Genomic DNA, 26,563 nt, shown 5'->3' with positions numbered 1-26,563 from the left:
CTTTTCACATGAAGAAAACAAAACTGTCAATAGGCAATTGAAGAAGTGCTCTAAATCACTTTTGATTAGAGAAATGCAAATTAAATCAACTCTGAGGGACTACCTTACACCTGTCATATTGGCTAATATGACAGAAAAGCAAAATGATAGATGCTGGACAAGATGTGGAAAAATTGGGACACTGATGAACTGTTGGTGGAGTTATGAAGTGATCAAACTCTTCTAGAGAGCAATTTGGAACTAAGCCCAAAGGACAACCAAATCGGGCATACCCTTGGATCCAGCAGTACCACTACTAGGTCTGTTTTCCAAAAAGACAATAAAGAAGGGAAAAGGACCTACATGTGCAAAAAAATATTTATAGCAGCCCTTTTTGTGATGGCAAAATATTGGAAACTGAAGGGATGCCTATCAATTGGGAAATGGTTGAACAAACTATGATATATGAATGAAATGGAATACTATGGTACAATAAGAAATGATGAACAGGTAAATTTCAAAAACCTGGAAAGATTTGTATGAACTCATGCAAAGTGAAATGAGCAGAACCAGGAAAACATTGTATACAATATCAACAACATTGTGTGATGATCAGCTATAAATGACTCAGTTCTTTTCTGTAGCACAATGATCCAAAACAAGTACAAAGGACTCATGAAGAAAAATATTATCCATAACCACATAAAGAATGGTTGAACTCTAAATGCAAATCAGAATGTATTTTTTTCACTTATTTTATTCTTTCTCATGTTTTTTTCCTTTTGATCTTTTTTTATGCTTTCACAACTGTGACTAATATGGAAATACTTTTACATGATAGCACATGTATAAACTTTGTCAAACTGTCTACCATTTTCAGAAGTGGGAAAGGGAGAGAAGGAGAAAAATTTGGAACTCAAAATCTTGTAGAAATGAATGCTAAAATTTTTCTTGACATGTATCTGGGGAAAAATTAAATACTATTAAAAAAGTAAAGTCTTTGGAAAAGTTAAAATAAACATCACACTTTTCATACATGAAAGTTTGTTCATGCAAGCTATTTTGGACCTGTCATAATGAAAAATTATATTTTTTTTCATTTAACATTTATTCTCATTTAACATTAATCTTTCCTTTTCCCTAGCTAGTCAATCAGTTGATTATTTGACTACATTTATAAACCTTGTTCTGAAATGACTTCCTGTGTCAGAAACCAGTTATTTTCAGACTGTAGAAGCCTCTACATAATAAAAAAAGACTATTGCCAGAGTATCAATTTATATGCTCCTAATAAAGATCATAGGGAAAATGGTGATGTAGATTTATAGAATTTGAAATCTGGAAGGAAACAAAGATCCAATTGATCCAAACTTTTCATTTTCCAGACAAAAGCTAGACCTCAGAGAAAAGATACTTGCCTAAGTTTATAAAGCGAGCTAGACAGAATCATAGAATTTTCAGAATAGAAGTGATATTTCTTTAGGGGATTCAGATATGGTCTGAGTTCAAAGACCTTCATAATTCTGCTTGCTGTCAAAAAAAAATCAAAGAATCACAAATTAAACATGTTGACTACAATTTATACAAGCCTACCTCTCCTTTGTGCTCGTCTTCTAGGTTCTTCTAAAAATTCACCAAAGGGGATTCACCAAAAATACTATGGACCTCCCTTGCTTCCTTCCAATGCCATGAGAGTATTGGTGGAGCACTCTCTATCCATTTGTCATCTCTAACCTTATTCTTGCCTAGATAAGTTTTATAGATCATCCATGCAAATGCATGTTGAAATCTGGGCAAGAGATTTTTTTTTTATCTGCTTATTCTTCCCTATGGAAATGAAGAGATCAAATTATCTTGAGTGATTACAGATTTCTTCTAGGAGGCTCTGTAATGTTCTGGGATTTGATCCAATCAGCAAATCATTATCCTCAAAGACGACTATCTAGAAGATAGTCCAGAGGGAATAGTGCCTTAACCTGGAATTTATGCTGGATGTCCTGTTTTACAGCAGCAAATATATTTGACAAGTATATGCTTTTCTCATACCTCACCTAATATTTATTCTCAGGTCATGTTAACAGGCTTATTTTTGCTACTACATCTTCCCAACAATCCTGAATGATCTCAATGTCTCCGTAGAAGGCACATTGCGGTAAAAAAAAACAAAAAAACAAAAAAACCCTGTAAATCTGCATTTTGTTTTGTCATTTTTTCCATAACCAAGTACAACAGTATCTTATATTATTGCTCTCTTTCAATTAAATGTGAATTGGTAAAATGTAGTCCATTGTCAAACTTATGGACTTTCCCCTTTCTGATTTTTTTTTCCTTTTAAAATGAAAATGTATCCTATATCATTACTCACAATTTGTAAGGGAATTTCAGGTGTCAACTGTGAAATAGAACTATTTCTTTTTTGTTGTTGTTGTTGGAGGAAGAGGGGTGAAACAGCTATAGAAGATGTATATGCGTTCATTCATGCTAAAGGAGAAACATGAGGTGTTAATTAGTGAACTGCTCAAGCATAGCACAATACTGGACCCTTAATAAGTGTTTGTTGATTGATTGATGGGTTGGGTAATATCAAAAAGTCATTACGTAGTAATTATATTTTAAGTACCTAAGTGGAAACTATTGTGGAAATACCATTTTCCTAAGTAAAATAATCTTACTGGCTATAGCTTTTTGTTTGTTTGTTTGTTTTTTACCATCTCATGGGTTTTTATTGGTTTGTTTTGTAAAGTTAAGGCATTTGGACCACTGAGTCATTATTCTCACTTTTATTGGACAAAATGTGGTGTGGGAAAGCAAGAACTGACTTGGTCATGTTTTGGGTGTTTATATTTAAATACATCATTCTCTACTTTCTTAACTGTCGGAAGGGGCATATAAGAATATTTCTTTTTCTCTGACAGATGGTGTCAGTAATGAATTAGAATGGGGTTTTTGTTTGTTTTTATAGCTGGTCTTTTGTTTTGTTTCAACTGCTGTTGAAGCAGTTCACTTTCTTTTAGTATTTTTGCTTAATCCAATTTAGCATTTTCACATTTCACAAATGATGGCAGTGATCCAACTTTCAATTAGCTTACATTAATGGGTGCTAATGGGTACTTATTCTGAAAACAAGATGTTGATTAAAATCAGTCAATATTTATTAAACTCGATGTATGCAGAATATTTTACTGTATGCTAATAGAAAGCACTAGTCCTTTTTGAAGAATAATTCAAGCTCTCTACTGAGCTCTTGATAAACTCACAACAGCAATTTCTTATTTATTAATGCTGTGTTTGTAGAGAGAAGTTACAAAAATAAAATGAATCTGTCTACTTACTACCATATGTAGAATAATTCCTCCTATAAAATCAGGCCAAAAGCCCTTTGGGTCTCTCTTGGCCAATCAAAGAAAAATATTACTAATTTAGGAAGCATGACAGATTAACATGACCTCCTCCCTCCACTCTGCACCTCTTCTATGACATCTCAGGTACCTAGTGCTCCCTGGTTTTTCAAACTATCCAGACCTGACCTCTCTAGAAAATGTCCCATACTCCAGAATTGTCCCTTCTACTTTCTTTTCTATACTTTTAACTCAAAGCATAATATCAGATGTGAAGAAAGCAGTGGATAATCTAATTATAATAATTCTCTAAGGTGTGAATGAGTAGTGTGTTTTTTCTCTTTTACATTTGAACTTAAATTTTCAAAGGGGACTTCGTTAACTGAAATCATTGTCTTAATTGGGGAATACTGGGGAGATATTTTTGAGCTACAGGACCTTTCCTGATAATACCTTATCTTTCCTGTGCTGTTCGTGTCCGAGACTATAATCATTACCAGCAGAGCTGTGTCAGGAGGGAGAATGGCTGGCAACTTAAACACAGGATAGGAAGGAATGTATGGCTTCGATAAAAATAAAAATATGGAAATTCAAAAATATAGGTAGAATAAGATAAAAGTGCAGTTCCTTGGCACTCTGTCTCATTTCTCTATCAGAAGTGAACTCTCAGGTTAGAATTCTGTCACTGTAACCACACACATAACTCCTTTTGGCTTACACTTGTCACTCTAAATCAGACCCTGCCTTATTACCAGGAGCTAGGATTGTCCTTTTCCACCCTAGTATTCACCTAAACCTGTGGTGGAGAACCATGACCTCATGGCCACATGTTGCCCATTAGGTCCTCAAGTGTGGCCCTTTGACTTAATCCTGACTTCACAGAACAGGGATCCCATGACCTGAACCTTGTCTGATAACTCTCCACCCTCCACCCTTAGCATTCCAGAACAAGGGTAACATTTAGTTACCCCACTTTCAAAAAGCTAAAACCTGTAATATGAACAAAATTGCTAACAATTTTCAGGGAATTGAATAGCAACATTTATTTATTTTAATTATATATTACCTTAATGAACATGCAACAACATGAATTATCCTTTTATACTCTTGCTGGACTTGTGTAGTATTACTAATATAATCCATAATTAATAATCAGTTGTAAAGAGAAGTCACCAAGGTGAATTTAAACCTACATCTAACATTCCATTACATAAATATGAACGAGTGTTACCCTTCTTTTGTAGAAATTCTCAGTACTACATAGTCAGTCTACTAGTTTGTAAGCTCTTTGAGCGCAGAGATTTTTTTCCCCTTCTTCTGTCCCCCGTACTTAGCTCAGTGCTTGACACATCATAGGCACTTAATAGATGTTCAGTAAATTTAATTAAATAGATAAATAATATCTATGAAAAATGAAAATTTACTTGACTTACTCCTCCTTTTGCAGAGACTGTCATCCCAAAACAGAATGCCTTGAAAGGAAATGTTTCAGTCCTAATGATATTTTATTACATATCCTGGTTATTTTTTTATTCCACAGAAATCTGTCTAAAAAAGGAAATAGGGAAAGTATTTTCCCATTATCGAAAAGCCATGACAAAGATATTTGTATTCCATATCTGTGTTGAGCTATCACCCTGAGAAACACTGTCTCTTCTTGTTTCTGTCCCTGTCACTCTGTATCGAAGGAAATTGTGTAGTGTTTTCTTTGCAAATAGGGAGAGGAGAGAGGAGAACCAAGTTCTGGACTGGAAACCAGGGGGAAATTCAATTAAAAAAACACGTATCAAAAACCTATAATGGGACATAGCTTTTAGAAACATTGTTTCTTTTGATTTATATCCATGTAATAGCCACTGTATATAAATAAATAATTTTATTATGGATCAAGTAAACTATTATTGGGAAGAGGAAAATTGTGGTTCAGCTTGCTGGATATGTCCTTCATCCCTCCCTCATATGCATTGACAAACACTTCAAAGTGTTCAGATTCTTGGATTTCATCAATGTGCATAGTACTTCCCCCAACGTCTCTATAATGTGATATTCCTAGGATCTGTGACTTAAAAACAGTTCATCTCCTATCAGCCAATCTAGAGCTGAGTTTCTCTGCACATAATGAGGTGACAATTATGTGGTCTATTGCTAGAATCCAGTTTTAAACACTTTCAGCTTAGTAGGAGCTGCCAGAAGCTAGTGTCTGCACTCCCTTGGTATAGCCTGCAAACTTCCAGGATCATGTCTGTGCCACATTGAATTCCAAGAGGAAGATTTTAGTAGATGAACAATAATAATAAGTATTTATTACATTATGGCTTCATTTCAAGGACTATGCATTGCAAAAAACTGTTAAAACATGGTCCCTGCTGGTAATTATTATCCCTGAGGAGACTGAGGCTAGTGGGTTGCTTCATTTCGGAAGCTCTGAGCTGCAATGGGCTGGACCAATAGGTGTCTCCACTAAGTGTGACACATACATACTGCCCATCTTGGAATGGGGTGGGGGATTCCTGCTTCCAAGAATCTAGAGAAGGGGAGAATAGACCCAGATTAAAAACAGAGTAGATCAAAGATCCTATGCCACTCCTGAGCAAATTAGAAAGACCTAGTCTTGAAAAAAAAATTACTTCCCTAAAATACTTTTCATTTAGCCTTTATAACCCCTTCAATTCAAATACATGAAACATTAATGCCCTAAAGACCCACTGATAATTTCAAAACACATGCTATGGAGTGAAAAAAAAAGGAACTCTTATAAAGGCTTCAGGAGGAAAAGGAACCAATGGCATATGTTTGGGAACAGGTAGGAGGAGGTTTTATAAACTGCATGCCTCCTCCTAGTACTACTAGGAATTGAAGTATTTCTTTTCATTTACTTATTTCCTGTAGAGAACTTGGATCATAGAAGCAGAGATTTAGAGTGAGCAGTAACATTAAAGGTGACTCTCAGAGATGTCAAATGTCAACCATGATTCTTATTTAAGTATGCATTTTATCTGAAGCAATAGGAAGTATTCATGTAATATTATATTATCATAGATTTTTACCTTATTTTCTTATATATACTTTAGAATCACAGCAAATCATAGGAAACAGAGGTAGAAGAACCCTGAAAGATCATATACTACAACCCCTGCTCATATTCTACAACCCTGTGATAGGATGTATTGATAAATTCTGAGTCCATGGATCATAGAATCAATCATATATTTAGAGTTGGAAGGATATTAGAGGTCATCTAGTCTAATCCCCTCATTTTTACAAATGAAGAAGCTGAAAACCAGAAAGTTTAATCCACTTCCCACAGACCAATTAATGGATAATGGAAGCAAGATTTGAACCCATGTCCTCTGACTGGAGAGAGTGAGTTTTTAATTGTACCACATTGCAAATTAATGACAGGCCCAAGGGTCATATAGGTAGTATATAGCAGAAGACTATAGATTTTTTCATTCCAAATCTAGCCCTCCCTGATGTAAGCAGTCTCTTTACTCCTCCCAAATTGAGTGTGTACCCTACTTCCTATAATATCTTTTCCAAACCTTATCTCCTCTTGTCAAGCTTACCACACTTCAGCCGTATTAGCTGAAGAATTTAACTCATACTTTCTGGAGAAACTTGACCTTGTGTCCCCTTCTCCACATCTTAAACCTTTTTGCAATATACTAAAATACATATCCTATTAACTCTACTCTGGTCTCTGAAGAAGAGATGGCCCTCCTCCCCATCAAAGATAACTCCTACGCACAAAACTGCTTTCATCACACACCCCTCTATCTACTCCAAAAAGTTATTTCCCTAACTATCTATTCTCCAATCTTTAATCTCTTTGCATAAAAATCTCTATTGATTTTTCTTCTCTACTATCTACAAAGATACCTAAGTGTTTCCCATCCTGAAAAAATGATATCTTATTATAGTCTCTATAATCCCTTCAAGTTATGCCCCTTTTCTCAAGCTCCTTGAAAAAGTTGTCGTCTCATTGCCTTCATTTCTTACTCTCCTCTAAATGCTGACTTGCAATCTAACTTTTCACTTCATCCCTCAACTAAAGTTGCTTTCTCTCATTTTGCTAATGACCTCTTAATTGCCAAATCTACTGAACTTTTCTCAATCATCATCTTTTTTGACCTCTCTGTAGCACTTGATTTTGTTTACCCCCTTCTCCTGCTGGATATGTTCCCCTTTTAGGTTTTCATGACACTAGTCTAAGCTCCTACCTTTCTAAATATTTATGCTCAGTGTTTTTTATTGGTTCATCATCCAAACCATCTGTACCATCCATACCTAAGCTCTCACTGTATTCTAACATTTTGTCTTAAGCCCTCTTTTCTCTATTCTCTCAAATGGTGACCCCATCAGCTCACAAGATTTCAATTACTATCTCTGTGTCAATACCTCCTGGATCTATTTTATCCAGCCCCAGTTTCTTCCCTGCATTTCAGTACTTCATCTCCACCTGCTAATTGGGCAATTCAAACAATTGTATTGTATGAATGTCAAAGTTAATTTATCTGTCAAATATAAAAGTCAATATAGTCTGAGACAGCTAAAGGCAATGAAAAGAGTGCTGAGTGTGGACCTAGAAGCACCTGAATTCAAATCCAGACTCAGAAGCTCACTACCTGTGTGACCCTGGGTAAATTACTTAATATCTATGTATCTCGGTTTCCCAGATGTAAGATGGGGATAATAATAGCAGAATTAAATAGAGAATCACATTAAATAATATTTGTAAAATGATTAGCACAGTATGTCACATGGTAGGTGCTCACCAAATGTTTGTCTTTCCTGCATTCAAAACAAACACATATTTTCCCCAAAAATACATCCTTCTACTGACTTCCCTATTTCTTTTGAGGTCACTAAAATCCTACCTGTACCGGTGTCATATTTGACTTCTCATTCTTACCTCCCATATCCAGTCAGTTGCCAAATCTAATGAATACTTCCTCCACAAAATTTTCCACATCTGTCCCCTTCTCTCCATTCACATGGTCACCATCCTAGTTCATATTCTCAGCTTCACTAGCCTGAGCTAGTGCAATAGTTTTCTAATTGTACCCCACTCCCATGACTCAAGTATCTCCCCACTTTAATTTAACCTCCCTATAAAACTTCCAAGTGACTTTTCTAAAGCATAGGTATGAGCATTTCACCTCCCTACTCAATGAAATTCAGTGATTTCCTATAATTATTAGAATCAATATAAATCCCTCCTTTTAACATTTAACAATTTTCACAACCAGGCCAGAACTTAGCTTTCTTAATAGATGATACTCCCCTCTATGCATGCTATGATCCAGCTAAACTTCCATTCTTGCTGTTCCTTAAATGCAAAACACCAACTTCCTGTCTGGACTGTTGCTTGGACAGTCCCCCATACCTGACCTTCCTTCTTCATCTCAATCTCTTCAAATTCTTTTACTTCAAGACTCAACAAAAGTACATGTAGACAAGCCCTTTCCTGGTGATCCAGCTAGTATTGCCTTCCTTCAAGGTTACTATTAAAAAATGTTTTATCTTTTTTTTTTTTAAATAACTATGTGTGTACATGTTATCTCCCTTGTCACCAATCTGGGATGATTTACCATTTTTCTATGTAGGGTCCATTTTGTCTTTGTATCCCCAGATTCTCACATAGTCATTAACACATAGTAGGAATTTAAGAAGAGGTTACTGATTTATCAGTTGATTTTCCACTATTTCAAAATGAGACAAGAAAGCAAATCTTGTCTTGGAAACCTTTTCTATCCCTTCTCCCCCAGCCAATTTGGTCTCTCCCTGCCCCGAGGATGAGCCTATGTTGTGATCTGGTAACTCTTAGTTAATCTTTGCTGACTTTTAGCTGATATTAAATTGAATGCTACTACTCCTTTTCCTACAACTGAGTTTCTCTTTACCTTTTAAATGTCAATTCAAATAGTATCTTTTACTAAAGCCCACCCTGGTTAGCACTGGTCAGTAATAACCATGATGATGATGATGATGACAGATAAATATTTAACACTTTGTCTTGTAATTTTTCACAACCACTCAGTGAGGCAAGTTCCTTGGGCTATTTTATCCCTCTTTTATAGATGACAAAATGGAAGTTTAGAGATGATAGTAATAAACAAGCAACTGATCAATATTAATATCTGCTGCATATCAGGAACTATGCTAAGTGCAAAAGAAAATCCTTGATCTAAAGGAGCTCGCAGTCTAATGGGAAAGACAACATACAAACAACAAACTATATACAGGATGAATAGGAAAGGCTTTTTGTAAAATGTGGAATTTTAGATGGGATGTGAAAGAAGCCAAGCAAACCAGGAAGCAGAGATGAGAGGGGAAAACATTCAAGGCAGGAGGGAATACCAGTGATGATGCCCCAAATCAGGAGATGTAGAGTCTTCTTTGGGGAACAGGAAAGGATCCAGTGTCATTTGCTCACAGATTATAGTGGAGAGGGGACTGTGACTGTGAGATATAAGAAGACTGGAAAATTAGGTAGAAAGAAGTTCATTAAGTGCTTTGGATTTCAAATAGAGCCTTTTATATTTAATTCTGGAAATGATAAGGTGTTGATAAAGTTTATTGAGTGGTATATGGTTAGACCTGCACTTTAGGAAGATCACTTTGACAACTGAGTGAAGGGTGGGCTGAAGTGAAGAAGAGACTTGTAGCAGGGAAAACAAACTTTAAACTATTTCAATAACCTCTGTATGAGGTAATGAGGACTTAGAACAGGATAGTGGCATTATCAGAGGAGAGAAGCAGGCATATTTGAGAAATAATCTGAGGGTAATATTGACAAGTTTTGACAACTGATTGGACATAGAAGATGATAAAAAGTGAGGAGTTGAAAATGATACCTAACTTAAGAGCCTAAATGACTCGACAGCAATAGGAAAGTTAGGAAGAAGACTTTAGGGAAAAGATAATGAGTTGAGTTTTGGATATGTTGAGCTTAAGATCATCTTCAGCAATGGTGTCAAGCAAAAAGAGAAACACGTGGGTCACATGTTGAATTAAAAGAACCACAAATCAACATTATTTATGTTGTATTGGATTTTTATTTATTTTATTAGACATTCTCAATTACATTTTCATCTTATTCAGGCTGCATTCTAGTGTTTTGTGTCCCCATGTTTGACATCTTTGATCAACAGAGAATCCATTTTAAGATATCTAAAAGGCAGTTTGAGATAAAAGAATAGAGATCAAGAAAGAAATTAGGGCTGGACAAATAGACCTGAGTCTTAGGCATCAAGATATTAATTGAATCCATGGGAGCTAATAACATCAAAAGGTGAAATAGTATAAAAGGAGAAGAAAAGAAGGTCCAGGACAGAGCCCTATACTATGCCCACAGTTAGTGGGAAGTGAAGATGGAGCAAAGGAGACAGAGAAAGAGTAGTATCTATGTCTTTTTATAATTTCATGAAAACTTAGAGAGAAGAAGAGGAGAAGAGGGTGATCGCCAGTGTCAAAGGCTGAAGACAGTTCAAGAAGGATGATAATTAAGCAAAGGTCATTAGATTTGGCAATTAAGAGATTGTTAGTAGCTATGGAACAAGCATTGTTGGTTGAAGGATGAGGTCAGTAGCCAAACTAGAGAATGAAGATGTTAAAGAGAGTAAAATGTGTGGAAGAGTCCAATGTAGAGGTCCTTCCCAAGGAGTTTAGTCACAAAAGAGAGGAGATATGGGACAACTGCCAGTTGACTGATTAATAAACTGAGGATTTTTTAAGGGTGAAGGAATACATACCCATATTTATAGGCATTAAGAAAGTAACCAGCAGACAGGGAGAGACTGAAGATAAGTGAGAGATTAGGGATGATAGAAGGTAAAATCTGCCAGAGAACTACTATATGAATGCTTTAGTCAGACCCAAACCAAGATCAAGAGTTTACAGAGCTCAGGCCAGAGGAGTATTAATCAGGATTTGCCCTGGATCAGATCACTTTGGGAGCACAGAAAGCTTGCAGATTTCCATCTTATCCCAGAGATCTTAGAATAATGCAATATTCAGTATTCAAAGAAAAAAAAATAACAAGGATCAGCAGCAGGATTAGCCCAGACTTTAGAAGTATAGCAGAATCCGTCTATAGCATCAGGTTCACATTTAGGAAATGGGATCCGAGAGTGATGCTTTATTTGACCTCCTGAATCAAGTGAAAGCAAATACTTGGGTGGAGGAATTTACAGGAAATTGGTACTCAGCAAGCTGGTACAAACAAGAGCTTTATTCTTGTATTGTGCAGTGTGCAGATGAAAAAAGTGTACACACACACACACACACACACACACACAATATGACAACATAAAAAGACATGGATTTATCTCAACAGAAGCAAGAAACTCACCCAGTGCAAGAGAGATTTACTGGGGAGAAAACACACTCCAAGTAAGGATTCAAGTGGTAAGGATTCAAGCCCTAAAAATAGACTTGGCGAAGGACAGGTGTTTGGTGTCTCAGTGCCAAATGTGAAAAAGAGGCATTATTTGTTAGATTCAGATGTGGTGAAGAAGTTCTTGGAGTCATTTATCAATGCTAGTCTTGATTGAGTCTCAGGTAGGAGGAATTTCATTATCAGGGCCAGAAGTCGGGAAGGGGTCTAAATTACTACATATGGCAGCACAAGAGGAATGACTCAGAGACTGCTACAATTGGTGAGGAATTTTATTTGTTCAAAAGTTACTAGCATTAACTGCTTGAAACAGTTAACATAGGCGAGAACAATGAAAAAGTGCAACTCTGTATATCTTTACCTATATGCTTTATAGGTAGTAAGATCACTTAGCTTAAGTGACTCCATTTTAGAGCCTTATCTTTATAACTATAACATCAAGCAATATAAATTATAATTTTCACCATTATCACAAACAGACAAAGAAAAAAACTCTGCCATAATGAACTGTTGTGGAGGCAAGGGATGGTTAAGGTGCAGACACAGGTGAAAATAACTATAAAACATCTCCAATCATTGCCTAAGAGAAGAACATAGCTTAGGCTTAAACTCAACTAGACTTACTGGAAGACATGAAGCAAGACTGTCCTTAAAGAGAAAAAACATTTTTTCTTATGAATGGAATGAGAACTGTTGAGGAAAAAAAATGAAAAAGTAATGAGAGATTTGGAAGAAAGAATTGAAAATGAAATTAATTACTTGACACAAGAAGTTCAAATTTTGCCCAAGCAAAACTCTCTGCAAATTTTCGTGGACCAAGTAGAAGCCAAAGACACAAAAAGAAATATTAAATCAAAGTAAAAAAACTAAATAAATTTAAAAGAAAAAAATCAGAAGAAAATATAAGGTCTCTCCTCACAAAAACAACTGATTTGGACAAGTTGATCAAGAAAAAAAATGGAAAGTCATTATACTATCTGAATGCCTTGAACATAAAAGAACATCCTGTTTCAAGAAAACTTAAAAAATAAAATTGCCCCAAGAATGCATAGCCAAGAGAATGAAGTAGAAGGAACACAGTAGCAGAACTCTTCCAACATTCCCCTCCAAATAACTTAAAAATAATGTGTCAAATAGAATTCTGTAGTGGCATAGCCAACAAAAGATCAGTGTGAGACATTTTCCCATTCCATTACCCACATATTCAAAAGACATTTAGAGCAGTCCTTTTGGTGGTGGTAATTAAGTGGAAAATGAGGGGATGTCCATCACTTGGGGAATGGCTAAACAAGTTGTGGTATGTGAATGTAATGGAACACTATTGTTCTATCAGAAATGATGAGGAAGCAGGTTTCAGAAAAAACCTGGAAAGATTTACATGAACAGATGCTGAGGATATAAGGAGAACCAGGAGAACATTGTACATAGAAACAGCATCATTGTGAGATGACTAACTTTGATAGACTTAGCTCATCTCAGCATTACAATAATCCAAGACAATGCCAAAAGATTCATGATGGAAAATGCTGTCCACATCCAGAGAAAGAACATTGGAGTCTGAATATAGATCATAGTATACTACTTTTTCTTTTTTGTTGTTGTTTTATATCTCATAGCTGGGGCAGCTAGGTGGTACAGTGGATAGAGCACCAGTGCAGGAGGCAGGAGGACCTGAGTTCAAATCTCACCTCAGACACTTGACGCTCACTAGCTGTGTGACCTTGGGCAGGTCACTTAACCCCAGTTGCCTCATCCTGGGTCATCTCCAGTCATCCTGATGAATATCTGGTCACTGGATTCAGATGACTCTGGAGGAGAAGTGAGACTGGTGACCTGCACAGCCCTCCCTTACTCAAAACAAAGTCAAGCGCAAGTCATGTCATCATTTCTCTGATGGCATGGTCTTCTTTGGCAACAAAGGATGAACACACCTCTCATAGCTATTCCCGTTTGTTCTGATCCTTCACTTACAAATTGACTGATGTGGAAATATGTTTAATATTATTATACGCATATAGCCTATATCAGATTGCTTACTGTCTTGGGAAGGGGGAAGGGGAAAGAAGGAGGGAGAAAAAAATGGGTCCTCAAAATCTTATAGAAGTGAATGTTGAAAATGGTATTCACTTACAATTTGGAAAAACACTATTAAATGGGAGAAAGAAATTAAAATATTTTTCAAAAGAAAATCACTGTAGCAAAAATAATTTTGATAACATATAGAAGATAAAGATAGAAGAAAGTCAGTCTGACATCTTTTCAACTCCATGGACCATTATTAACAAAATCTGGAGCTTCCTGATCCAAGCAGCCAGGAAGAAAGGATTAAAGTACTGAAAAGCCATAATCAGGATTACACACAATTTAACAGCCACCACAACAAAAGATAAGAGAACTTAGAATATGATACTCCATAAAGCAAATGATACAAACTTACAGCCCAGAATATCTTACCCAACAAATCTGAGTATAATTCTACAGGGGAAAAAATGAACCTTTAAAGGAATGGGATGACTTCTATGCATTCCTGATAAAAACACCAGAGCTCCAAAGAAACTATGAAGTTCAAGCATAGGCATAAAGAGAAATATAAAAAAGTTCCCCTGGATGAATAATGATAAAAGTTTAAACAAGAGTAAATTGCTTACATTCAAATATGGAGAAGATATACAAGTGTATCCTCTGAAAACTTTCGGCATTTGGGTTCATAGAATGAGTGCAAGAAAGGACGGCCTGGGAGTAGTTCTGCTTTGTAAATAAAGAATAAAAAATTTAAAAAGAGCAATAAACTGTGGTTTGGGGGTGAGGAAAAGGAAAGTTAGGATAAATTATCACATATGATCAGGGTGCACAAGAAGACATCTCTACAAATAAGGAGGGGTGTGGGAAAGGTGGCTGTTCAAAAGAAAGAATAGGTACGTACACAGAGGTGGGTATAGAAATGTATTTCAATCAGTAGGTAAAATGGAGAGAAAGAAAAGAAGAAAGAGGGAATTAGAAGGGGGTAGATTAAGAGAGGAATTAGTTTTGAGCAATATTTATAGCTTCTTTTGAGATGGGAAAAAATGAGAATCTGAGATAAATTGGAGAATGGATGAGCAAATTATGGTATGTAAATGTGATGGAAATCTATTTTCCTTAATTTTTATCTTCATAATAACCAAACCAGATCCCAGAGGAAAAATTATGAAATGCACTACCTACCTACCTTCTAACAGAGAGATAAAGGGCTCAGAATGTAGAAAAAGACAATTATTTTTTGACATTACTAATGTGGAAATTTGCTGGACTATACACATTTGTAATGGGTTTTGTTTTTCTTGTATTCTAAATTGGGGTAGATTTGGGGTGGGAGAGTACAAAGGAAGATCTTGGATGATTAAAACAAATAAAATGTTTTTTAATGTATGATGTAATGGTTAGCTTCTTCTGATGTGTAAGTTTCATCATCTGTAAAATGGATTTGTGATGATATTTGTGATATGTACATTACAAGGTTGTGAAGAAATTTCTTACAAATTCTACGTTTCATATTAAAGTAAGCTATTATTTATTTTCATTTTAACTACCTGTTTCATGCTGAGGAGCTTCCATGTTCAATAGACCTATTCTAAAGACAAGATAATAATATTTGAAAAAATTAACTAAAATTCAGATTTCATTTTTTCTTGGAAATAATGTATGGAAATTGCTTTAATAGCAGTTTAGTTTGTGAAGGGAGGAGTGTGACTTCATGGATAAAATGCTGAAGAATTAGAAAGTTTCTCTTTTTGTCCCTAAATTGCTTGGGCTGATTTGGGTTATTTGCTAGCCATGCAAGAGCTATCTCAAATTGCTGAATGTATGTACATGATTTTGTGATTCTATATATCTCAAGTGATGTGTAGGAATGACTTTGATATATGTCATCATCATGTTGTTAGCAGATTTAAAGGTTATAATAAATGGACTTTGAATGAATTATTACTGGTGGTATTATAAAGAGATAACATCAAAATTTCTACAAGATAAAGTTATTACCTTTGTGAATTCTAGTTTTTATTATATAAGAAATGACTCTTGATGGAGAGGGATTTAAAAGTTTTTAAGTTAATTCTAACAGATAGTTAACCAAATCATTTAAATATGTCAGGTTTGTGAGCACAATCTCTCTACTATGTGACTGTACAGAATAATACTTTTTGAAAGTTTAAGTGTAAATGTAGTTTAAAAAAGCCCTCGTTGAATTTCAAATGTCTTTGCTTTGTTTTTCTTTTTATTCCATGCAAAAGAGTAGTGCAGAAGTCTCTCAGATAGTACAGGAGCAGAGACATAGCATTATATTCTTCCGTCTTCCTGCAGATCTAATGCCTTTGAAGTGCTAGCCCTGGATGGAGTCAGTACGGGCATCATTCAGTTTTATACATCCCAGGAGAGTGCTGATTGGCTAAGAGCAGTATCAGCTAACATTGGCGATTTGACACTTCAAAATGTAGGTATATACATTTTTCCCAACCTTGCTACTTTTGCATTGTCATATTCAATCATTCACAGGAGCAATATTGTCACTAATTAGTCTTTAGTCAACTTGCTGTATTTCAGAGCCTTCCTAAAATACCTAATAAAACTTATGAATGAAAAACAGTCATCCAGATTTTTTCAACTATTTCTTACTTTGCAATTGCTTTATATCTCTTTATACTTTATACTTTCACATCAGTTGTTTCATTTGATCCCCACAAAATGCTATGGAGTAGTCAGTGTAAGTATTATTATCCTTATTTAAAGGAACTAGACAGAGGTAAGGGACAGTAGTAACTTGGAATTAAAGATCAGCTCTTTTGATTTCTCATTTAGTATCTTTTAGTGTAGTGTAGTGCATTCTACTACTGAAGCCAGTTTTCAAATATTCAGATGAAGGATATTTTTCCTATCCACCTAGATACTTTTTAATTTTGTAAAATTAAGTATTAATTATGAGGCAACATGGCACAATAGTAAGAGGATTTGATTTTGAATCAGGAAACCTGAGTTTGAATTTGGATTCTGACACTGAGTAACTATGGGAAAAGCTTTCCAGGATCCACAGTGAAAGTTTCCTCAGAAAACCAAGCTTAAAAACCAAACAAACAAACAAAAAAAGTCTGCCTTGTAGTTACAAATGTTTGTTTTGCTATTTGTGAATAAGTTTTTGGTACATGAATTCTTCTAGACTCTAGAGACTTCGGGAACTTCAGTGTGTATAATACATATCTATGTTATATTTTAAAAGAAATCTATTGATTAACAAACATGTATTATGTATCTACTATATACCAGGCACTGTGTTGAGTGCTAAGGATAATTCTTTTAAAAAAATGAGCTCTCCCAAGAGGCTTACATTGTAACAGCAGAGGCAAGTATATGTAGATGTGTATATATGTGTGTGAGTATGTGTTTCTGTACACACCTAAAATGCATATCCTCATAAACACATATATGTATGTACACATAGACATAGCCATATGTGTACACACGGTTGTGCACATAAATTTGGAGAGGTGGATGTGTGTGTACATACATTTGTGTGTATACAAATACGTAGCTCTGGATGTCCCCCATACCTCCTCCACTCTAACTGTCGACTTCCTTGGTTTCCTTTAAATCCCAAGTGGAATTCCACCTTCTACAGGAAGCTTTCCCCACCCCTTAATTCCCATGTATCCTGTACATAGTTTGCTTTGTGTGTATTTGTTCTCCATGATGTTATTCCTAGGAGATTGTAAGATCTTTGAGGGAAAGGACTATCACCTCTTTTTGTATCCCCAGTGCTTAGACTCACGTACATCAGTCTTGGAATTGTTCTTTCTCAACTACAACAAACGTATCAAGTCTTCTGTTTTCCTCCTCTTTCCTCTTTAATTGTGCCACATCTTAGAATCATAGGAAGATAATAATAGTTCACATTTAAATGTTATATTAAGGTTAACAAAGCACTTTATATATGCTAACTTATTTGAGCCTCACTACAGCCCTGTGAGAAAAGTATTATTACTATCCCCATTTTACAGATAAAGAAACTGAGACACAAAGAATTTATACGACTTGCCCAGAGTCACACAGATGATAAGTGTCTGAGGCGATTTAACACAGATCTTCCTGATTAAAAGCTTCATTCTGTACAGTTGTTACGTAGCTGCTAGATCAGAACTGTGACCTGAAAAGGATATTAAAGGCCACCTTGTCCAAGCTCCTCATTTTACAGAAGAAGCGCTAAGGTCAAGAAAAATTAAGAGACTTGCCCAATGTTATATAAATAATATTTGGCAGAGCTAGGATTTGAACCCAGGTCTTCTGTCTACAAATCTAGTATTCTTTCCCATGTCTTCATGATCCTAATCTTAGATGAAACTTTTGTCTTCTAAAGGAAGCATTCTGGAGAACTAATGACTTAATATTCAAAGCTATAATACTGGTGAGAATTGAAAATTATGAAAATTTATTGGAGAAAGAAAACAATGAAATACTCTTGGAACCAGGAAATTGATATGGTATTCTAATCTATAAATGTGAAATTGGTCTTTCTCTCAACTAAATAGGCCAGTGCAACCTCCATCATGTTATTCATTCTCGAATATAATATTTTGGACTCCAAAACCTTTTAGTATTTATGAAGAAACAAAAACAGGTTGAGATACCTGGATAATATTTACCAAAATGCAATTGCCGAGTAGAGATCTTCAACTTGAATAGGCATTCAGCATATTGTTCTTTCAAAAGCAGATTCTACTGTAGAACTGGATTTTTTTCTTCCTATTTCTCTTTAGAAATAAAATCCTTATAATCTTGAATTTTTTTAAAAAAGCAATATTAACAATAATAGTAATGACAATTCTTTACTATTTACAAATCACTCTCTTTACAACACCCATGAGACATAAATAATGTAATAATTGTGAGTCTTGTTTTAAAATTCAAAGGGACAGTCTTGGAGTAGCAAATAAATGACCTCGAATTCAGAAAGACCTGGTTTCAAGTCGTTCCTCTGACACATGCTAGCTTCATGATTTTCAGCAAGCCACTAACCCTCTCGGTGCTCTAGACAACTTTGAATGAATAATCTGCAGAGAAGGTGCCACTTTGCATTGATAGCATGAGATTCCTCATCTGGGAGTTCCCCATATCAGTCAAACTCAAAGAATTTATTTTTTTCAACAAATACATGTTATATAAATTTAATGTTAAACATACTTTTTAAAAAATATGTTTGTTTTTGCAGCTGTTTGGTTTGAAATAAATGTTCTGAAGTATACGTGGATGGATGGATCAAATAGAATCCCCAGCTGTGTATTTGATTCAATGTATTGCCCATCCTAAGATCCTTAATGTGAAACAAGTATTCTTTAGATAAATACTTTAGGATCAAAGAGTTTAATGACTGAAAGAAGCAGTGGATACCCTCCAGAAGCCACCATATGCCCCACCCCCCACCCCCATTTTATAAATGAATTACTTTTAGGCAGACCCAAGAAGTGAAATTCACACAAGTAGCAAAAGGAAGAAATAAATCAGAATTCAAGACTTCTGAATCTAAATTCAGCATCTCTGACATGCCCCTGTAAGTCTTACGTGCTGATAAGCCTTTATATTTTTTTTAATGCATCTTCCTTTAGATTATTTGAAAGAATCATGGAGTAGTGCAGCTAAAAGGAGCTAAGAAGACTGTGCAAAGACCTCTTCATGCAATCCCCGCATTTTACAAATGAGGAAACTAGAGAAGCAAGATGATATTTTTCATAATATTGACTGATTACAGTAACCCTAGGAGTCAGGTGGTTCCAACATGATTACCCCTGTTTGATATTGGTGGCAGAGAAATCTGCTGGTCTATAGTTTCATTCAGATTGAACTTCTACTTTCTTAAGAGTCTCTTAATTACATTTTTATGGCTGTTCTCATTATCAGAATTGTTTGAATCAATTTATGACAACTTGTTGAACAGTTCTATGGTTTAAAAAGAAATATACCACAAAAAACAAAACTTTGTCCAAGGGCATTTTATGTTGCTAATTAATTTCAACTGTCAAATAGACAGCCTGAAAAATTAGAGCATTAACATTCTTGTTAAACTAACTCTTCACTTCTTTCTCCAGATGAAAATGGCAAATAAATGCTGTTCTCCTTGTGACCAGGTAGGATTTTTGTTTATCATTTTAATAGTGGGATAGATCTCTATATGCTAAAGCTTTTCTCACCTTGAAAGGTGCATTATGTTTGTGAATTGGGAAGCCACTACAGTGTAAAAGACTTTAGCACAGTGGGGAAGACTTTCTTTTAACCTTGATTTAGGTATTCATTTGTAGAGCAAGCAATTTGTTGGGAATCCCTTAAGCGGGTTTTCTATCTTGTTTGGAAAATGAGAATACACTAAAACCTTATGTTGACATGGATCTTAAGGTTATAAGACAGCATTAAAACAAGACTTCCTTAGTAGTAAAACCCCTTTATATATGATATTCAGAAAACAAAAAATGCTTTGCCTAAAGCAATATGTAAATATCTGTTTTTGTGGCTGCTATTCTTTATTTTTTTAATTTTTTTTTCCCCTGGGAGAGAGGAACAGATGTAGGACTGGACCTGTAATTTCGTTAGTGTAGTGTATGTTCTTCCTGTGAGGAACTCTGTCCATCTGTGCCCTACTCATTTGGAATTTATAGTTGTAGTGAATTGCCTAGGACATTGAGAAGTTTAGTGACTTGCTCAGAATTACAGAACTAGTATATTTCAGAGGCAAGACTTAAAACCCAGTTCTTCCTGGCTCCAAAACACATCATCTGTCAACTTTGCTGCACTGCTTATCATCACCATCATCGTCGTTGTCATCATCATCATCATAATTGTTGTTGAGTTAGGTTGGATTTAAGCCTATAGTGATATGTTTTAAATCAAGACTATTGTGAAGAGTTTGTTGTAAGGAGAAGGATGTTTATGAGTTTATAAAGTACCTAGTTCTGTTAGGAAGGGTGCTTTGTCTTATGAAACCTGCTTTGGTTTCTCTTTAAGATAGCAAGTAAGCTGTTCTCAGAATTTGATTGGTCAGAAGACAAGGTTTCTTTGTCATCAAAGACATAAAGAGCCCAACTCACAGGAAATTTATTCTTCTTAGGTTTGACAAAGTTTCAATTACTTTGTGGGACATGTTATTGATCCAGCTTTCTTGCCTGACCAATACAGAGAGAGAAGGTAGCAATGTCTATTTTTTAGAAAATTTTATCCTTTTAATATTATTGTCAATAATTTTAAATTTAAATTTAAATTCATGAATGTTTTATAATGTTTTAGGCTTGAAGCTGAATCCCTGGACTGGCCTGAGCTAAGCCTTGTCCAGAACATTCATCTTTAAAAAGAAAAGTAGATACATAAATGTGCGGTCATATTTTTTTATAGAATGATACATGTAACAGGAATATAGTTTCCTAATGCATATATCTGACCGTGTCACTCTCCTGTTCAGAAATTTCAGTGTCCATTTATTAACTTTATCATAACTTTGTTTTGAAAGCTCTCCACAATCTGGATCCAGTCTATCCCTTCCTACTTTCCCTTCCCTTTTTTCTTCCTTAAGTACTCTTTGAGGAAAATCATCCCCACACTTTTCATTCATGCAAGTCAGTCAGTCAATCAATAGTCATCAAGCATTTATGCTTAGTTCTTGGGATGCAAAGAAAGGCAAAAATATTTTCCGTTCTCTCAAAGAACCCACATTCTAATAGGAGGCTATCTACCATGCTTGAATTTCATTGGCTCCTCAGCTCTGTATTTCACAACTCCTATACTCCTCAAAAGTTCAGTAGAGGTGTCACTTCCTTCATGTAGCCTCCCCCATGCTTCTTTAGCTGAAAGTGTTCCCTCCCTCTTGGAATTTTCCTAGAACACTTGGTCTAGATCTCTCCTCTATCACTAGCATGACTTTGTATTGTCTATATATTACCATACCTCCTAGAGTTGAATGCCATCTCCTTGAGGGCAGGGAATATAATTTTTAAATATATCACCATTGTGTTGCACAGTGCCTTGTATGTAGTAAGCACTTAATAAATGCTTTTTGATTGTCAAATTTAACTCTTTTGTTCTATCAGTGCTGGCGATATAACAATCACCTCATACATATTATTATGTATTATACCAGGTTTTATTTGTGCATAATTGTGTTCAGAGGGTAGAGAAACAGGATGTTTTCACCGACAATATAATCTGAATATAATCATAATATTATAATATATAATTATAATATGTAAGAACCAATTTAATGGATTTTCATTATAATGCTTTATATTATTTACTTGGGGTTTATTTCAAATGACATTACATAATGTTATTTGTTTAATATAAATTCATATTCTGATGCTTCATCCTGGAGTAGAATGATGCAGACCTCTTGAAGATTATATCAGTGGAGTGCAAGCTCTGTTTAGTTTTATCATGCTAGAAAGGCTTCTAGTACAAGTCCAGTGATGATGGAATGGCCTTTTTGTCTCATAGAACATTGGTGTCAAACTCCAATAGAAACAGGGGCCATTAAAATGTACATAAGGATCCCTGCAGGTTACATGTTGATTTAGAAAGCCAAATGTTAACATTACTTGTTTTATTATATTTCTATTTATTTTATTAAATATTTTCTTATTATACTTTAATCTAATTCAGTCCATTCTTGGAAATGTTGTGCACCATATGTTAGACACCTCTGTCCTAGAAAAGTGCAAATGCCAATCAGTGAGGCACATCACTATCTTTGCTGCTGCAACCTACTCTTCTGAAGTGAAAAATACATGAAATTTAGAAGAAGAATAAATGATTATGCATCATAAAAATCTCTAATTATTTTAATGGGATCATCAAGAATGAAAAAAATCCTTTATTTTATTGATGTAGGTATTTTCTAACACATATAGATTGTAAGATTTGCACTATTTATTGCCCCTACTTACATGCTTGTGTAGCCTCCACAGTGTATCATCTAGTGGCCAGCCATCTAAGTGATGAGATACTCCCAAATTATCTGGGCTTGTCTTAGGTAACAGACACGCAATCCATCAGAAATAAGAGTATTTTTTCCTAAAGCTTAGGTTTGCCTGTATCTTTATCCCCAACACCCCTACTCACATACCCTATTTCTCAATAAATTCCTGTAACTCCATGTTACTTTCACAATCAGATATAAAACCCTGCATTTGACTTTTGGAGAACATCTTCATGACATGGAAGCTTACTACCTTTCTAGTCTTCATAAGTATTTTACTCACCCACCTCTCCAACACACTCTACCATCCATACCCTGGCCTACTGGCTATTATAATATACAGTTCTCCATCCCCCACTTCTGTGCTTTTGAATTGGCTGTGCCCTATTATCCCACCTTCACTTTTTATGTTCCCTGTCTTCATCAAGACACATCTCTAATCCTACTTCTATAGATCTTCCCCAGTCCCAGGGCTGCTAGTGCCTTCCTCCCTGAGCTTATCTTCCATTTACTCTTTATCTCTTGTATGTAACTAGTTATTTACATATTGTCTCCCTGATTAGAATGTGATCTCCTTGAGTATATAGAGGGTTTTTTCCTTTTTCTGTATTTCCAGTGCTTAACTTGCCACAAAGTGCTTAATAAACGCATGTTAGTCACATGATTGATGGCTGTGCCTCATCTCATCCCTCTTTCTCAATCTCATTTCATGGCTTATTGTCTATTCCATGTCATCTCTACCAAAGTTCTTTCCTAGACCTTCTTTTCTCTTCCCTCTATAACTTTTCTCCTTATCAATTCCCATGATGTCTCTTCAAGAGACTTCCTACACTCAACATTTTTACAATTGAACTCGTAATTTTCACTCTGAAACCATCCCTTCTTTCAAACTTCTGTTTTTGTTAAACACACATAAAGTTTCCCAGGTTTATAATTTGAGCATTATCCTGGATTCCTCACTATCCCTTATGCCACATAACCAACTTGTTGCCAAATATTTCTGTTTTCACTTTTATGTAGATATCTCACATCCATGCCCTTCACTCTACTAATAGATTGACTGGAGTTCAGAATTTCATCACCACCTGCTTACATCAATAAAGTAATTTTTATTTGGTTTACCTGCCTCAAGTTTCTGCCTACTCTATTCTGTCTACCAGTGTTGCCAAAGTGATTACTCTTAAATACATGTCTAAGGACATGATTCCCCTACTCCATCAACTCTAATGGCTTACAAGTTTTTATTTGGTGCTTTCAACCCTGGCACAAAAGTTGCTTAATGATATTTACTAAATATTTTCTATTTCCTCTAGAGCCAAATATAAATTCTTCCATTTTATTTTTAAAGCCTTTCACAATCCGGGTCCAGAACTTATCAGTCTCATTGGATATTATTTCCTTACTAGCTCTCTGTGATCCAGGAAAAGTGGACTTCTTTCCATTTCTCACATAGAATACTTGATTTCCTGCCTCAAATGAGATGATATTTGTAAAGTATTTAGCATAGTGCCTAGAACATAGCAAGTGTGTGATGAATACTTATTCCCTTTCCCTTCCCCTTTATACCTCCAGGCATAAGTGTACCACTTTCATTATCTCCAACTAATAGAGTATCTCCTATCAATTAAATAATACTGTAATTTAATAAACATTTATTAAACACCAATAATATGTCAGGCATTGTGCTAAGTGCTATAAAAACAAATTAGAAAAAGAAAGGTAACCCTCATCCTCAAAGAGTTAAAAAGTAAAAATAAAAGATTCTAAGCCTTAGAATCTAATGGGTGATGGCAACACAAAGAAGGAAGCTGGAAAGGTGGAAGAGGGACCACCCATGGGCACCTATCCCCCAAACACTATGGTTTACAGGGTTCAAGCCAAGCAGAGCTGGAGATGGAAAGTGCATAGTTTTCTGGAAAGTCCAGGTCCTAGTCATTTTTAAATGAAAGCTTTGGGAGGAGTTTAGTGTCACACCCTCCAGCCATGCAATCAGAGAGGAGAGAATGCTGAGGGAGTTGGGAAAGTGCGGAGTATCAGTTAACACCCTGGTGAGATTTTAGGTAAGCAACATATCCTGGGTGGGGCATCACATTTAAATTCAAACCAAGCAGAGCTCCAGATGGAAAGTGAAAATTCATCTGCTACCATCTTCTGCATAAAGTCTTTCCAGATCCCTGCACCTTCTGATTTTCTCTCTCTCAAACTGTCTGGTATTTACTACTTTGTAAATATTCTTGTTCATTCACTTTATTTATGCTACATATGCTTGTGTCCCATATTAGAATTTAAATTCATTAACTAGTTATATTGTTTAATTCATTGTATGCGCATCAATACTTAGTATAATTCCTAGCACACAGTAGGTGCTAATAAATTACTAATGAATAATTGATTGATTAGTTTTCAAGAATCTAGTGCCCCCTCCATATCACTGTGTGAAAACTTAGTAGGACTTTAGCAGCACCATCTAGTATTGAAATTCTTGAATTTGATTATTTTGACTTCCATTGGACTGTAAGGTTTACAAAATATTTTCATCACAACCCTATAAGCATTTCATTACATATATATCCTGAAATAGAGTCAGAGAGTGGAATACATGGAATAAATATTGTAGTTCAGGTTAAGAACACATCTCCACATACCATGTCTAGTTTTCTTTTATTATTTCACATGCCCTGTCAATTTGTGAGAGAAATATGAAGCTTATGTATAACCTCTTATTTGGAATGTGTCACTCCTAGGATATCTATGAAGAAACAAGATATTTATCCTACAGTGACAGGACATTGGCACTCAGTTGCTGCTAGTTCACTAATAACGGCCCATTATAAAACTTTCTTTATGGTCACATTGATTTATACTTGTAAATGCACCTATTTTTTTCAATAGCTATGAGACCAGTCTATCTGATAGAAGATATTATTTTTAAAAAATGCCCAATTTTCTGGAAAGTATCCAAGCAAAACTTCTTTGTTCTCAAGAGGTCTTTCCTATATTTGATTTTTGAAAATACTAACAAGTTATTAATTGAAAAATGTTTACTCAACCCCAATTATTTAAGCCACTACTTTCCTGTAAAATAAATATTGTTCCAATATGATTCAAAATAGTATCATTTGAAAATTATTATACTATTTTCGGAGTTTTTAGCTCTTCAGTTAATTCTGTTGGGGAAGATGACAATTTGACATTACTCTCTATGGTAGAGGAGGGTTTCTTTGCTTCAGTATCCTCCTCTGAAGATGAACCCCTGTCTTCTGTATTGCCATACTAGCTCTTTATTGTGGGACACTTTCTGCTTTGTATAGTTTTTATAATCACCTCGAGTCCTCGGGTATGGTGGAATGGTGCCTCTGGCCTCAGATCCTCCTCCGTTCTCCCTTCTAACTTTCAACTCAAACCAAGATCAACCTCCTTTAAGTGCTCACAGCCAGAGAAATCTTGCCCCATTGCTTCTGCATCTACCTGGCATGTGCTGGTTCCTTCACACCCGCAAAGCCGATGTTCCTTAGATCTTCCGCAGCTCAGACATCCAATTCCACTCGCTGTGCTAGGGGTAAAAGTTCCTGTGGCTGGGGCTGAGGCAGCTTCCAAACCCACCTAACCCCAGGGTTTGCTGTCTAGCCTGGAGGTGTTTATTCTTCAACAGGAAGAAATCTCATCCAGGGATTTTTCTTCAGATCTTCTCTGATTGTCCCAGGAGGACCCCTATTCTGCCCCTACTCTTACTTATTTTCACCGTTCTATGTTTGCTCTGAGGCATTATTTTATCTCTTTTGTGGAGGAAAATCTTGAAACCTTGAAATTTTCTCACCTACTTCACCATCTTCCAAGAATCTTCTTGCGAAACATTTTAAGGAAGGA

The 26,563-nt window shown here is 35.5% G+C and overlaps 1 protein-coding gene across 4 annotated transcripts in view; it reads left to right on the top strand.

The window, feature by feature from the left end:
• Window positions 1-26,563, top strand: part of SNTG2 (syntrophin gamma 2) — a 668,997-nt gene that overhangs the window by 452,700 nt on the left and 189,734 nt on the right. For all 4 annotated transcript variants that reach the window (XM_072634327.1, XM_072634328.1, XM_072634326.1 and 1 more), the window contains exons 10-11: window positions 16,057-16,186; window positions 19,827-19,865. In XM_072634327.1, coding sequence (XP_072490428.1) covers window positions 16,057-16,186; window positions 19,827-19,865 — 169 coding nt within the window. The remainder of the gene's footprint in view (window positions 1-16,056; window positions 16,187-19,826; window positions 19,866-26,563) is intronic.

Source organism: Notamacropus eugenii, chromosome 1 (genome assembly GCF_028372415.1).
Source record: "Notamacropus eugenii isolate mMacEug1 chromosome 1, mMacEug1.pri_v2, whole genome shotgun sequence".
Taxonomy (NCBI): Eukaryota; Metazoa; Chordata; class Mammalia; order Diprotodontia; family Macropodidae; genus Notamacropus; species Notamacropus eugenii.
This window is presented reverse-complemented; position numbering and strand designations above follow the sequence as displayed.